The sequence below is a fragment of the Canis aureus genome, chromosome 19 (assembly GCF_053574225.1).
Source record: "Canis aureus isolate CA01 chromosome 19, VMU_Caureus_v.1.0, whole genome shotgun sequence".
NCBI lineage: Eukaryota > Metazoa > Chordata > Mammalia > Carnivora > Canidae > Canis > Canis aureus.
The window spans coordinates 28,663,695-28,678,001 of record NC_135629.1 but is presented as its reverse complement, the minus strand read 5'-3'; the positions used below and the strand labels follow the sequence as shown (position 1 = coordinate 28,678,001).

At 39.0% G+C, this 14,307-nt stretch overlaps 1 protein-coding gene and 1 long non-coding RNA gene across 13 annotated transcripts in view; one reads left to right on the top strand and one right to left on the bottom strand.

Annotated features, from left to right (window-relative positions):
• The window catches only part of LOC144289806 (uncharacterized), a 128,883-nt gene that overhangs the window by 38,560 nt on the left and 76,016 nt on the right, over positions 1-14,307 (bottom strand). The window contains exon 7 of one of the 11 annotated variants that reach the window (XR_013357782.1): positions 8,123-9,721. The exons of the other annotated variants lie outside the window; for them this stretch is intronic. This is a non-coding gene — a long non-coding RNA (uncharacterized LOC144289806). Of the gene's footprint in view, positions 1-8,122; positions 9,722-14,307 lie in introns of those variants that run through there. 11 annotated transcript variants of the gene reach the window in all.
• SYNPR (synaptoporin) overlaps positions 1-14,307 on the top strand; it is a 291,170-nt gene that overhangs the window by 274,553 nt on the left and 2,310 nt on the right. For both annotated transcript variants that reach the window (XM_077858229.1, XM_077858230.1), the window contains one exon: positions 9,112-9,303. In XM_077858229.1, coding sequence (XP_077714355.1) covers positions 9,112-9,303 — 192 coding nt within the window. The remainder of the gene's footprint in view (positions 1-9,111; positions 9,304-14,307) is intronic.

Here is a 14,307-nt window from a genome sequence, read left to right as displayed (position 1 = left end):
CTGCAATTACCTATTCTTCTGTGATTATTTGAGCACAGTCTCTCCTCCAACAGATAAATACTGGAATCATGTCTGTTTTTATTAATTACCGTATTCCAAAGACCAGGCACAGGTCGGTTCTTATTGGAGATTTGTTGAATAAATTAATGAACCCACCTGATTTATTTGACCCTCAAAACCCATTGAATAATACCAATATACTTTTCTATGCTGTTATATATCCAATTATACAAAGAATTTTCCTCTACCTCGTGTGTGTGTGTGTGTGTGTGTGAAAATTCACTGGAGGCTTAATATGTGTCATTAACTAGTTCAGGCATCCTTGGCAAAAACACTGTGAAAACATGTTATTATTGCTCCTTTTTACAGATAGGAAAACTGAGGCTTCATTGAGTCCCAAAGCTAGTTAGTAAGAGTTGAGATTTGAGCCCAGGCTGACTGATTCCAAAGACAATAGACTTAACCATTATGTGATGCTTTCTTTTCTAAAACCCTATATATAATGAGACCTACCTCACAAATCCTTAATGAAGATTAAATGGAATAATGTATATGAAGGCCTTAGCACAGTGTGTGGCTCAAAGTAAGCACTGAATCAAGCAGTTGAATAGTTAGCAAATATTACAAACAATACTGCTACTATTATTACTAATTTATTTTGAACAGTTACTAATCTTCTAATATTACTATGAACTTGTTTTGAAAGGTTTGTGCTATTTGTGGTGAAAAGGTTAGGCAGGGTCAATTAGATATCAAATCAGTTTTTTAAGGGGTGTTCTTAATATTGATTTACAACAACACTGCAGCAAGCTAGTGAAGACTGTCCATTCTGAGGTTGTCAAATAGCCAAGAGTACTTCCTTCTTGCACAAAGATTATGAAATCAATTGTGTATGACTAAGCTAAAAGGAGAGAGGCAGAGGATCTTTTAAAAAGTCTTCTTTTCACAACAAAAGTTAAAAACAAGAAACAGACGGCCCCAGTTCCACAGCTGAGCAACCACAAGTCAACTGATGAAGTTCTCTGAAGAACAAGAGAAAGTGCTGTGTGCCAATCACAATCAAATTTAACTTAAGAGGAAAAGAAATAAAATCTTACGTTGATTCTCAAGCATAAGGTAGAACTCTTCACACATGAAACAAGATGACTGATTACTATCCGGCCCCTAGAACAGATGATCAGCATCCACTACCTCTCTCTTTTTGCAAAATTTTGATTAATTGATGGTGTGACAATAGTGCATCTTACAGTAATAACATAAAACAATCAGATAGTGAAGAGAAAGGAAAAATGCAAACCACTTGAGGACTGATTCCCTCCTGCCCCTACTCTATTTATTGAACAGTACCTATCCTATAGTGGGAAAATAATAACTATTGGGCAAGTGATTAGGAAAAGGAACTGATAGAGCAATGGACAAATGAAGAAATGAATGGGATTTGGAGTCCAACTGATCTGGCTTTGGTATGCAGTTCCTCTACTTGCTACCCTAAGCACTTTTCCTCTATTAATAAAACAAAAACAAAAACAAAAAAAACTAAGAGCTACTTTGCAGGACTGAGGTAAGGAAAAATTGAGGTGCAATATGGAAAACTTTTTAAGACCATGCCTGACACATATTGGGCCCCCCATTAAAACTACTTTGGAATATAATGAAGTTCACCCTCCAGCAAGGGACACCAACTTTGGAGCTCAGCAAACCTTGTTTGCAAATGGAGCTTCGCAACTTAATGAATCTGAAAACTCTTGCAACTCACTTCATCTTTCCGAACCTGGATTTTCTCATCCGTAAAGTGAGGTAAATAATAGTGGTCTCAAAGTGCTATTAGGCCAATTAAAGGAATGATGTATCTGATACATAGTGTATCATATCAGATACATAGTGTCTGATACATAGTAACCCTCCAAAATGCTAGCCTTAAGTATTAATATTGCAACTTAATTTTTATTATGAGTCAATAAAGTCATGGGCCTTTAAAAGCAATTGAGCTTTTTATAATAGATTAAGAACCCAGATTCTGGAGCCAAAATCCTTGGCTATAAATCCGGGCTCTGTGTCTTTCAAGCTGGAGTTAAGTAATTTATCCCATCTGGAAAGTGGAACTGTGTATTTCATCCCATTTCACCAGCCACCATCCTGCACCTATCTTGAGAATAGAGGGGTCAAGTCAGATTTTCCCCTACATTTAGTGTAAAATGCAGTCCCCAGTGTCCCTGTGGTCCATCTCATCCTGTGGTCTGCCAATATGGAAGGCCCAAGCCTCCTTGGTCCCACTGGTCTGCCTTCAGACCTCTACCAGACCACTGGGGCCATGCACTGGACTCCTATATCAACCCACATATGGGATCCTATAGGCCAGGAGAGACATGAGAGGCATGCTGACCTTGGGAAAACTAGGCTAGAGATGGCTACTAGGGTCATCTCAGGCCAAGTTCCAAGAGAAAATGTGACATCCATGACCCCAAACAGGAGAAGGAGCATCACTCTTACTGTGGATGGACTTGTACTTCCATTTGTTAACTGTGGTTTAAAGCTGAGCTAACACAGTAGCAATAGCAATGTGGCTACTGGACAGCTGAAAGGTGAGTGATACAAATTGAGCTGTGCTATAGTACCCACCAGATTTCAAAGACTTCATACAAAAAAAAAGTAAAATATCTTATTCATAATTTTATATATCCAATTTTATTATATAAATACATATACTGTCTTAATATAATTAATTGCACCATTTTTTTTTGCTTTTTTTTATGGAACTACTAAGAAACTTAAAATTACATATATGATTCACATTTCTGGCTCACCTTCTGTTAGAAAGCACTGACCTAGTTTCAGCATTCCCTCCTCAGGATGGGGCCTTATAGGCCTTTTCCAACGTCAGCCATTCTCTACCCTGCTTCTGTCACCTAAACCATGAATTATTTGCTATTGTTCTTTTAAAATTATTTGCTTAAACTTAAACACAATGTCATTTTGAAGAAAACCCTGTACCACTACCGGATACAGAAATCTAGCATTATTTGTCATAATTAGAAAATAAACATAGAAATGAATCAATGGAAAGTAAAGAGTACTGTATTCCAGCCAGGCACTATTGCTTACATGAAGGCTCTAAGCCTGGGGCCAATTTTCTTTGATAAATAAGTGTTAAATATTTGTTAAATAGATGTTAGCGACAGATTAGCACCCAGCTGAGACTTTCTTATTTACTCCTCAGATTGAAAGAGAATTGTGAAGAAAAATGCCTTTCTCAGCGTTAGGGAGCCCAATGTTATTTATTTCTGTGACTGTGTTCCACAGTAATGGGTAACTCAAACTCGAGAAAGCATGGGCATAATGGAAAAATCACTCACTAAACATGGTGCCCAATGCCATGCATTCAAATCCCAGCTGTGACAACTGGGACACATCACTTAACTTCCCTGCATCTGTAAAATGGATATAATTATCTTCACCCTCTTGCAATTATTGCGAACATCAAATGATCTTCTGCTACATCATGTTAAAAACTGAAGACATTCTCCAGAAGTCAGAGGTCACTATCATTCATCTTTCAAATGAAATAATAAAATAAACCTGCGAGTGGACAAGAAGTTATTCTACTCAGACACTGTTTAGCTCTTCTCTCTTCCAGCACAAATCCCAAGCTCTGTCCTAAACTGAGCCTCTATCTTACTGTTTGATTCTGTGTTTCCTCATTCACAGCTTCTTCCCAGGATTCCTGAAATCTGACTTAGCAAAACAAATCCAGTTACACCGGGGGTAAGGGTGACTCGTTGGACTGCCCTGTTTCTGATATAGGCTCTTGGCATAGGTGTCAGCCACAGAATAAATAGCAAAGCCACGGAGGAGGCAAAACAGATAATACTATCATTGGAGTTGAAGTACCGAGATATTTGCTACTAAATAGAAATAGGAGAATTGACTCTTCTACCAATATCTAGTGTGCCACTTTCGGGGAAGATAGAGACAGGTTTACCTCCTTCTAAAAGATTCAGTTCTCTGTCACCAAAGATGATTCCTTCCTATGCCCCAGGGTGATCCATGACAAGCATCTTTAATATATTAAATTACATTCTAGTATGAAAATAAGTTTGCTAACAATAAATTAGAAGTGAGGGCAACCACACACAGGCAGCTAATGAAGTGGAAACCACCCAGCCAGCCATTAAGCCGGGCTGCTCCCTCTGTTGAGGAGGCTATGTTCTTGGATCACTGAACACACACTTAAAACATACTGCAGAAACACTACCAGGTAGCATGGCAGTGTTCTCTCAATACAGAGTGTCAATGTTCTTTAGGTACAGAGTGAGACCAATAGCTCAGAGCATCTTTTATAAAACACTTAATGAACCTCAGGCAAATCCACTTATCCCTCTCAGCCGCAGTTATGGGTTGTTGTTTTTTTTAAATCTGTAATATGGGGCTAATAACTTCCTCTGACTACTTTTTGGGGTTTTATTGGGACCACAGAGACCCCAAGTGTGAGAGGTTTTTTTTTTTTTTTGAACCATAAAAGCACTCTAATGAGTGCTCCCCACTGTATGAGAATAAAGAACACAAGCAAAACCAGCAGGAGGTAGCTTCAAAGGGTTAATGTATGCACATAATAACCTAGCAGTAAATTTACAAATTTTCCTCTGGACTTTCTTCCCTGCACGCTATTTCTGTTAGACAGACGTGGGGCAGCAACATTTATAAACAACCAGGTCCTTGTCTGCACCTTCACAAGAGCATTCCCTCTCAAGTGCAAGGCATTTACCTCTCCTGATACAGAAGATGGAGTAGGTAGACCATTAATATGGCATTAATGCCAAGAGAGTTATTCTACATTCTATTTCACTTCAGGTCCTCTAGTTAGGTCATGCTAGCATTTCCTTAATATCCCTCTGACGCTTGCTAATCTCCCTTTTAACAAAAAGATCCTAGGCTCTAAAGCCTTGGGCAAACATCCCCAGCTAGAGTTTAAGGTATTTTGTTTCCACCGTAGAGCACTAATGTTTGCAATTCCTTTCTATCTATGACAAGTTGTATTGGTTTGACATTATAGTACACACATAATTTCCATTTAAGATGACCTTATTTATGTAAAAAGGGAAATTCGCTTTAAATGCAATATGAAACGATAACACAAGAGTATATGGATAAGATAAAAATTGTTTAGGTAGTACCAAAATGACTAAAAGGACATCAGCTGAGGTAATTGTGTACATAAAACACACCAAAGAGCATCTTTTCCCCGAGCTTTTTAGGAGGTTCATGGTACCTGCAGTAATCAAGCCAGGCATTAATTATAGGTATTTTCCCCGTCTCTGCTTCAGTTTTCTCATAAGAAAAGTAGGACTAACATCAAGTACCTATGTTGTAGGATTAATGATGTCTGTAAGTGCTTAACAGAGTGCCTGGCATATAGGAAATGCATGGTGAACACGGGTGACCGCAGCTGTGTTGAGGCTCCAGAGACAACTTCTAGTTGGGGACAGCTCCTGGTGGACGCCCTGCCCACTGAGCTCTAGCAGGGTTTAGCTAATGGGAGCCTCAGCAGGAGATTGGAAGGGAGGAACATGGGTCAAAGATTTACTCACACATCACACTCCCAGCAAGTGGCCTCTAACTCAGGCTCAGTGCCAAAGCCAAAAATCTTAAAAAGTTCAGGCTAACATATTCTATATCTAGAACTTCTTACATAATCTCCTCATCTTCACACTTTGCTTAGTTGTGGAAAACCGTTCGAGACTTACTTTCTGAAACCATTTGCTGTGAAACTCTCAAATCTAATGACATTTATTATTTGATCTAATTATAAATCCTGATGCTGCTGTAAGGACAAAGAACCATCTGAAGTTCTGTCAATCAATGTCTTGATCACATTGCCACTTTGATTTTATTTGGTGTAACTTAAACAAAAAAGTATATTCAAAAATATGTAAGCTTAGGGGCACTTGGGTGGTGCAGCTGAAGTGTCTGACTCCGGGTTTCGGTTGGGGTCCTGCTCTCACTCAGGGTCATGAGATGGAGCCAGACGTCAGGCTTAGCATGGGGTCTGCTTGGGATTCTCTCTCTCTCTCTCCCTCAACCCCTCCCACTCATGCTCTCTCTCTCTCTCTCTCTCTCTCTCTCTCAAATAAATAAATAAATCTTTTTAAAAAGTACATAAGCCTATATAAAACAAAAATCATCTCTAATCCTACGACCACCACTTGGTAAACTCTTACACAATGTTATAAACATAAATGTAGATATCTTATCAAAATTGGGGCCATTTTGTATATCTCTTCCTTCTTTCCTTCATTCTTTCAATAGACATTGACGGTAACTCTTGTGCCAAGACCCAGCAATGAGCAAGGTCCTTGCTGTCAGTGAGCTGACATCTTACTGGGAGAAATAGGCAAACAAACAAACAAAAATGTATTCTCACTGCCAGCAACCATCTTATGAGACAGATACCATTCCTGTCCCACTTTACAGTGAGCTAAACTGAAGCTTCAAGTAGTCTAGGAAATTGCCCAAGAACACACAATTAGTGAGTAGTAGGGTCAGGATTCAGCCCCAGGTCTAATCTGATGACAGACTCTGAGTGGTTAATAGTACAAGAGATACCGTAGTATGATATACTGATGTCTCTTTGTGAAATGGTACTAGGGGTAAAAATTTGGATGCTTTCTCAAATATAACATATTTACTTACCCTCGAGGCCACAGATCCTTGACTTCGGTCATGAAGTTTATTTATGCAACATGACTCATTACTATTTGTCATATCTAAATTAGTCAGGACTTCAAGTCCAACTTTTGAACTTTTTACAGCTTACATTCCTGCTCCATCACTTGCTTACATTCCTGGCTCCATCACTTGCTAAGTCCTTACTCTGAACAATTTTACTGAACCCCTTTAGTGCCTCCATTTCCCCAGCTGTTAAATGGGGACAGGATTAGCCCCTGTTTCACAATGCTGTGGTCAGGATTAAATGAGTTAATTCATGTAAACTTGGGATAATACTTCACACATAATAAGTGCTCCATAAGTGTTAGGTGTTCTTACTATTATTAACAAGTCTAAAAGTTTTGATATTATTTTCTCCAATTTCCAGTGGAGAGATCTTCACATGACTCTTTCCTATTTCCCCATCCTAACACCCCTTCTCAAGTCTATTTTTAAGTACGATGAACATAAATAATGATAGCTACTCTCTCATAATTGGAATGATAGGGTGTTGATAACCCCTAACAAATACATAACAGCAAAAGAGCAGGGTCCATATTTTGCATTTCTCTAATCCCTCAGGAGACTGTGCTCGATACCTGGCACATTACTCAAAAATGACTGTTTGAATGAATGCATGCATGAATGAATAAGGTACCAGATTGAACATGAACCTAAATTTGTATTTGACACAGTCAACCTGGCTTACTTATTTGTAACCATTCCTCCAGTTTGTAATTCAGACTCAAAACACTTGGGTCTCTTGATTCCAAATGTTCTTATTGATTGCTGTAGATACTGTATTTGTTTGCCTCTTTATATCACCATTCATTCCAAAAGCAAGTTAACATAGCTTCCAAGGATGTATGAAACTCAAACTGGAATTAATTAAAAATGAGAAGGGAAAAGAAGGATGGTATATAAAACAAGGCTGGGAATAGAGTCATGCCATGCCATAAAAACCCTATGAGTGGGTAACAAATTGGCCCTGAATTTTGTAGAGCCAACATAAAAAGTTCAACTGGTAAGTAACATGATTTGCAACAGCCCCTGGATGAAAAGATAACAATTTCTCAGAAGATTCAACCATTCTTAGAAGTGGACAGTCTAGAACATTCTCCACAAAAGTCACGCCTAACAAATTCCATCATGATAGCATCCTTACAGTGTGAGAGTTGTTTCCTTAGAATCGATCCTGGGATCCTGAAGAAAAGTAATTCAGTCACGTCATGAGAGAAAACTAACCAGAACAAATCAGATGTGCCATGCCTTTGGGTAGAAAAGAGACACAGGGCAAGTTTTTTACTTGATGGGTTTATCATTTAGAATAAAAATCTTTCTATTGGTATAGCAAATACACTATTTTCCTTTACAGGTCAATGTTTTTCATATACTAGGTAGGCAGTATGCAACATTTTTATTGTAGTCAAGTGTAAATACAGTAAATCTGGAAAAACTGTCCTATGTTAGAACATGGTCTGCTTAACTTGGACAGTGACTCCCATCCCCACCCACTCTGAGTTATGAGGGAGGGTATGAGAAGTAGCCCAGAAGGTCAGAATGTTTCCTTAAAATATTCATCCTCTTGCATCGAGAGATGTTTCATAGGAAAAAAGAAGCATCTTTCCCCTGTCACAGCAGGTGGTTTTCTAAGTCAAACAGATCTGGATTTGAATTCTGACTCCACCTCTTCCTATATGTTACTTTAACTCTCTGAGTCTCGATTTTCTCATCTTTAAAATGGGTATTAAAAATACTGTCTAACACAATATTTGTAAGGATAATTTTATATAAAACCTCTTGCCCATAAAAAGCACTCAAAACATTACAGCTGTTATTACCTCCCACTTAACACAGTCCCAAGCATACACTAGATCACACATAGGTTTGTTAAATGAAAAAAAAGAAATGAATGAGGGAATGAATGAATATTGCTATCCAGAAGTCTTTAACAATCAGCAACTCTCTGTTTGCGGTCATCATAACATGGTGGTTAAGATCATGGGCTTAGATGTAGGCTTGCCAGGTTTGAGTGCTGACTCATCGCTGATTATTTGTGGGCATCTAGACAAGCTGTTTGACCATCCCCTGTCCCAAATTTTGTCAGCTGCGACTGTGACAATGATAAGAACTTTCTCACAGGGGTGTTGCAGGAACAATTAGATGAGGGTTATAAGTATGTAGCATCATTCCTGGAACATAGCAAGCATTCAATAAATATTACTGTTATTTATTTTATACAAATGTAATGTCACAGAACTTCCTTTTATTTGTTTTACAACTTCTCCCTGGTTCCAGTTCTATGAGATCTAGGAATTTTCCAAAAAAGCAAGCCACAGAGTCATTCAAAGTAATCAATTCATTTCTAGAATTCACACTTCTTTTACTGTTTTATCTTTGTTTCTGTAGGACTTCATCGTCACCGTAGTCTTTTCGTTCTTGTGGTTGGTGGGTTCATCAGCTTGGGCGAAAGGACTGTCTGATGTCAAGGTCGCGACGGATCCCAAGGAAGTCTTGTTACTGATGTCAGCTTGCAAACAGCCGTCCAACAAATGCATGGCTGTCCACAGCCCTGTAATGTCCAGCTTAAACACTTCCGTGGTATGTTTTCCTTGATGCTTTACCTCTCAAATCTTTGTTTGCCATTCAAGTGAATAGGAAAAATATCTCAGAAGTCATCTTGGAGGTTTCTGCCTCCAAAACTAGGCCATTATAAAAGGCGATATTTCACTCCAAGATGATCCTCTGGTCTTCAAGTTTTCTATTGTCAGAACCCATAGGTTTTAATGCTGCCAATTATGGGTCTTAATAAGAACCCAGCAGGTATTGGCAGCTGTTTCTTGGATGATAGTCAAAATTCTAAGCCAGAAGCAGATATAAAATCTGAACTTTTAAGGCTGAAGCTTGCCAGAAGTTAAAAGGAATATTTGATGGCAGAGAGGTTTCCTGGGAAGAAAACATTGTTCAAGCCACACATCGCTAGAATACATCCAGTTGATTGGAGAAAAAACACGCAGACCTGGTAGGACACAGGAAGAATTGCGTAGTATAAAAAATACTTGTAATAGTTATGGTAATTTTTTTATCTCCTCCATGTTCCTAGTTTAATTGCCTGGTAACTTTGGAATAGCTGAACTATATTAGTTGAACAAAGTCAAATATTATCAAATGTATAGCTCTCACAGGAAGACAGAAAATCTGACAGCTAGCAGGGCAGCTAAATTGGATTCTTGTGTTATTTTAAAGAAAGAAACTGCGTCTAAGAAAGACAGAAGGTATAGCAAAAAACAGTCATTACGGAAGAATAGAAGACCCTTCACTGTTTGCTGAAGGAAAAACATTCTTTTGCAATTCCTAAAAATAATTATCTTTACTTCAAGGTTAATTCATGTTTCTACAGCTTTCTGAAATTTACAGGCATTTCTGAAATTCCTGAGAAGGCATTTAAGAGGAGGGAAAGGGTTGCTAATCATTTCCTGATGATATGACTGTGAATCCTGCCTTGGTGAGAGAGTAAACATGGAACAAAAGTGTGTACAAGGGTCTCATTATCATTTTTGCTCATTGAGGACCATACCTTCAGCTGAATGCATGGAGGTGTGCATTGAAATATAATCTCCTACTTCTACAGTTTGTTTCTAGACAGTGCTGAAAGAAGGTTATTGTAATTTGGATCTCAAAATCTAAGAGAACAATTAAAAAATAAATTTATTTTAAAAATCTAAGAGAACAAAGAGAAAATCACCCGATGTGTTTGTTCAATTAATAATCAATCTTCTCATACATTATGGCACCCTACATAGTCTATTTAATTCTACCTCTGATGTCTCTAACAAGTTTTAGACCAGGCGATGGGAATTTTGAATGAGAAACAATGTGATATGTCTCCTAAAATCAAAGAGAGGTATTTGCCTTTCTCTGCCTGATTTCACTTAGCATAATACCCTCTGGGTCCACCTATGTTGTGTCTCAATTATACTCAAATTTTAAAAAAGAGAAGAAAGAAAATATCCACTAAGCTCTACATGTACATACATAATATTTTTAAACAAGATATATAATTATTTAAAAAAAAATCAAAGAGAGAAATGGATGGAAACCAAATAGCATGTTCTATGAGAGAGGACAGGTCTGCTGCTATTGCCATTATGGATCTACATCAGTTAAGGATCCTCCAGTTCCTAGTGACAGAAAATTGAATTCAAGATAGCTAAAGCAAAACAATCTGCTTATCCTTAACGTCTGTTCTCTGCACCCCACTTCCATACCAATACCTGTATGTGCTGGAATGTTTGAGTTACAAGTAACAGAAACTGACTCTGACTAACCTCATCAGGAAAAAAAAAAAAAAAAACTTTAGAAAGGTATGAAGTAGCTCAGAAAATTGCTGAAATCTGACAAACAGGTTCTAAAAAAAAAGCAGCATCTAGAGCAGGACCAAGATTCTAAATGTCAGATCCCAAGGAATATTGTATCTGACTTTGCATTACTCTGCTTCTGATTTAAATTTCCAGCACAGAGCTCAGGCCACTTGACTGCAACTGGGCTTTGCGAAGGAAACTAAATTTCTATTATCAAAGGCAGAGGAAAAGAATATTAATCTGCCAAAACACAGCAATTTTTTTTTCATTACAAACTCATTTGTCGTCAAATCCTATTGAGCTAGCTTTTCACAAAAAGTAAAAGTAATTAGAAAGACACTAGAAATGTGTTTTGTAAGGGCAGAACCCGGGGCCAGGAACTGCCTCAGCTCTCTCTTTTTGAATGTCTGTTACATTACTGACTCTCTTCAGATGCTTTTTTTTTTTTTTCTTTTTCCCGTTTACACAAGAGAAGATAGCCACTCCACGGTTTCTGAGTTTATATTTTTTATCTTTTTTTTAAAGACTTATTTATTTGAGAGAGCTGGGGGCAGGGGGTGCAGAGGGAGAGAGAGAGAATCTTAAGCAGATTTCTGGCTGAGCACTGAGCTCAATCTCACAACCCCGAATGAGATCATGACCAAGAGTGGGATGCTCAACTGACTGAGCCACCCAAGCACCCCTATGTTTCCTTTTAAAGAAATATCTTGGTTTGAACTAAAATCACTCAGGTCTAACCCCAAATTTCTGGCAGAGAATCTCATTAGCTCATCTTGGGCCAGGTGTTCACCTTGGCTGGGGTTAAGGGAATTGTGCAGAAAAAATATGTCTCACAGAACCAAGCCAACTTGCCTACTAGGCACGTGTGGGCTTTGGAGAAGGAACCAGACACACCACAAGAGGTGACCTCTACAAGTTACTGGTTCAGCAATAGCACTGATATTTCTACCTGGGTAACAAGTTTACTTTCTCCAAAGCATTTTGGCATCTATGATTTCATACTAACATGAATAGGCAAAGAGCTATCCAGACATTTCAAATGCAGGTGGTTGTGGTGAGGGGATTTGCATAAGACTTCTCAAGTAGTGACAGCAATGCCAGACTAGTGCCCAGCATAGGGCAGATGTTCAGTAAGTGTCAACAAAAAGCTGCCTCTACAATACTTCCGTTCTCCTAAATGTCACATAACCCCAAAGGGTAGGGAGAATAGTTTTTTTTTCTTCTCTCAACTTTTCTTTCAAAAGTTCTCTGAGCATAACTGTTCTATCCATAATTTCTACTGCTGCTTCTCTGGGTTCATTATAGACACTCTGGACACCTCTTTTCAGCTAATCTAGGTCTTATTTCTTCATTCTTCCTCATGCCATGCACAGTTTCTTGCAGTCTCCCCTTTAATGGCAAGAAAAGAGTAAAGGGCCCATATGCCCCTAAAATGTCACAACCAGGAGTCTGTGATCCCAGTGTGATGATAATGGAATAAGACATCACTGCTCCTGACACATGCCCGTGGGGACACCTAATGTATGTTCTCACTTTTAAGTTGCAGTTCTCTGCTTTCTAGGTTCTTCTTGAGCATACCTTACTAGAAACCAAGTAGCAGCAAACAAAAGGGAGAAATCAAGGAATAGGAAACATGAAATGGGCTCTGAGCAGAGCCATCTCTTCAGATCTGAAAAGATTCCTTGATAATTTTTTCTACTCATATATTGACATATACTTACAAAAACACAGTTTAATCAAGATCCTCCCCTTCGATGGAAAATAGCCTAGTTCCTGTACACATGGATGAAAGGTCCTGCATGTATATTGGAGTTTTATCAGTCACTAATTACCTAGTTCATTTTGATCACACAACTGTAATCCCGTGAGTACCTTATTTATGCTTTGTATCTTCCTTGGCGAGGAGCCGGAGCATGGCATCAAATAATGTTAAACAAATGTCAGTTAAAGTTAAAGGAAGAGGGGATCCTTGGGTGGTGCAGTGGTTTGGTGCCTGCCTTTGGCCCAGGGCGCGATCCTGGAGACCCAGGATCGAATCCCATGTCGGGCTTCCGGTGCATGGAGCCTGCTTCTCCCTCTGCCTATGTCTCTGCCTCTCTCTCTCTCTCTCTCTCTCTCTCTCTCTCTGTGACTATCGTAGATAAATAAAAAATTAAAAAAAAAAGTTAAAGGAAGAAAAGAGGGTGGAATAGGAGAGAGGGAAGAAGGGATAAACCACTCTTTTAGATCAGGTGAGGGCCTAAATACTGCTTGGGCTGCTGACATCCCTTACTGTCAAAGTCTTAAGTCAGTTTATGCTGCAAAGAGCCAATTGAATATAATTCATGGAAATACTTGGGAAAATACTCAGAGCATAGCTTACCGTCAGTAAGCATTTTCTAATATGTCTAGCACCATCTATCAACTTTACACATGTTCTCTTTAATCCTTAAAACTGTCACCAAGGAAGGAATAATTGTCTTCATTCCATATAGGGGGAGGGGGGTGAAGCTGAGGTCCAGAAGCTAACTACCTTGTCCAAGATCATAGAGCAAGAAAGTGCAGGGTTTAAGCCACTCTGATCTCAAAACCCATGGGATGACTCCAAAGTTGACAGTTAGTGTGCCCTGATCCCCCTGTTGCTAAATCCTGAAATACTTTGGTAAAAAGCCCCTGTTCCAAGGCCTCAAGACACCTCATCTTGACTACATTAGCACCCCCACTCCCACCCACAGGGCACTCAGGACCACCCTATCATCCAGCAACCAACGGATAAATTTTGGCCCAGTAAGGGACTTCTAGGACCCTGTGTTCCAGAGTGATGGTGGTGGCCCAAGCGCATTTTGATTGATGATTGTCATGCTGGAGTGCTTACTAAAGATAAAGCTGTCATCACAGCTTTATATCATACTGTTGTCTATCCCCAGTAGGGAGCTGTTAAAATTGACTGCCTGTGGTTAATTCCCAGGTCAACCAATGCCCTCTGTTCCGTTTAGGGCCTCTTGCATCAGTAAACAGTTCTGCTTCCATCAAATACTCAGGGCTTAGGGAGTCAATGCCTGATCCTCTGACTTATAAACAATACCCTTTGGGGGAATAAGAGGAATTTCTATAGGAAAACAGCACATCCAGTTCTTAGGAAAACATCTTCCCTGAAACCCGCATTTCATTCATCATGTGATTTCAACATTCATCTCTGAACGTGAGAGGCACAGAAAGCACAACTATTCAAAGTCACAATATGTATGTACACTATCATTCATGT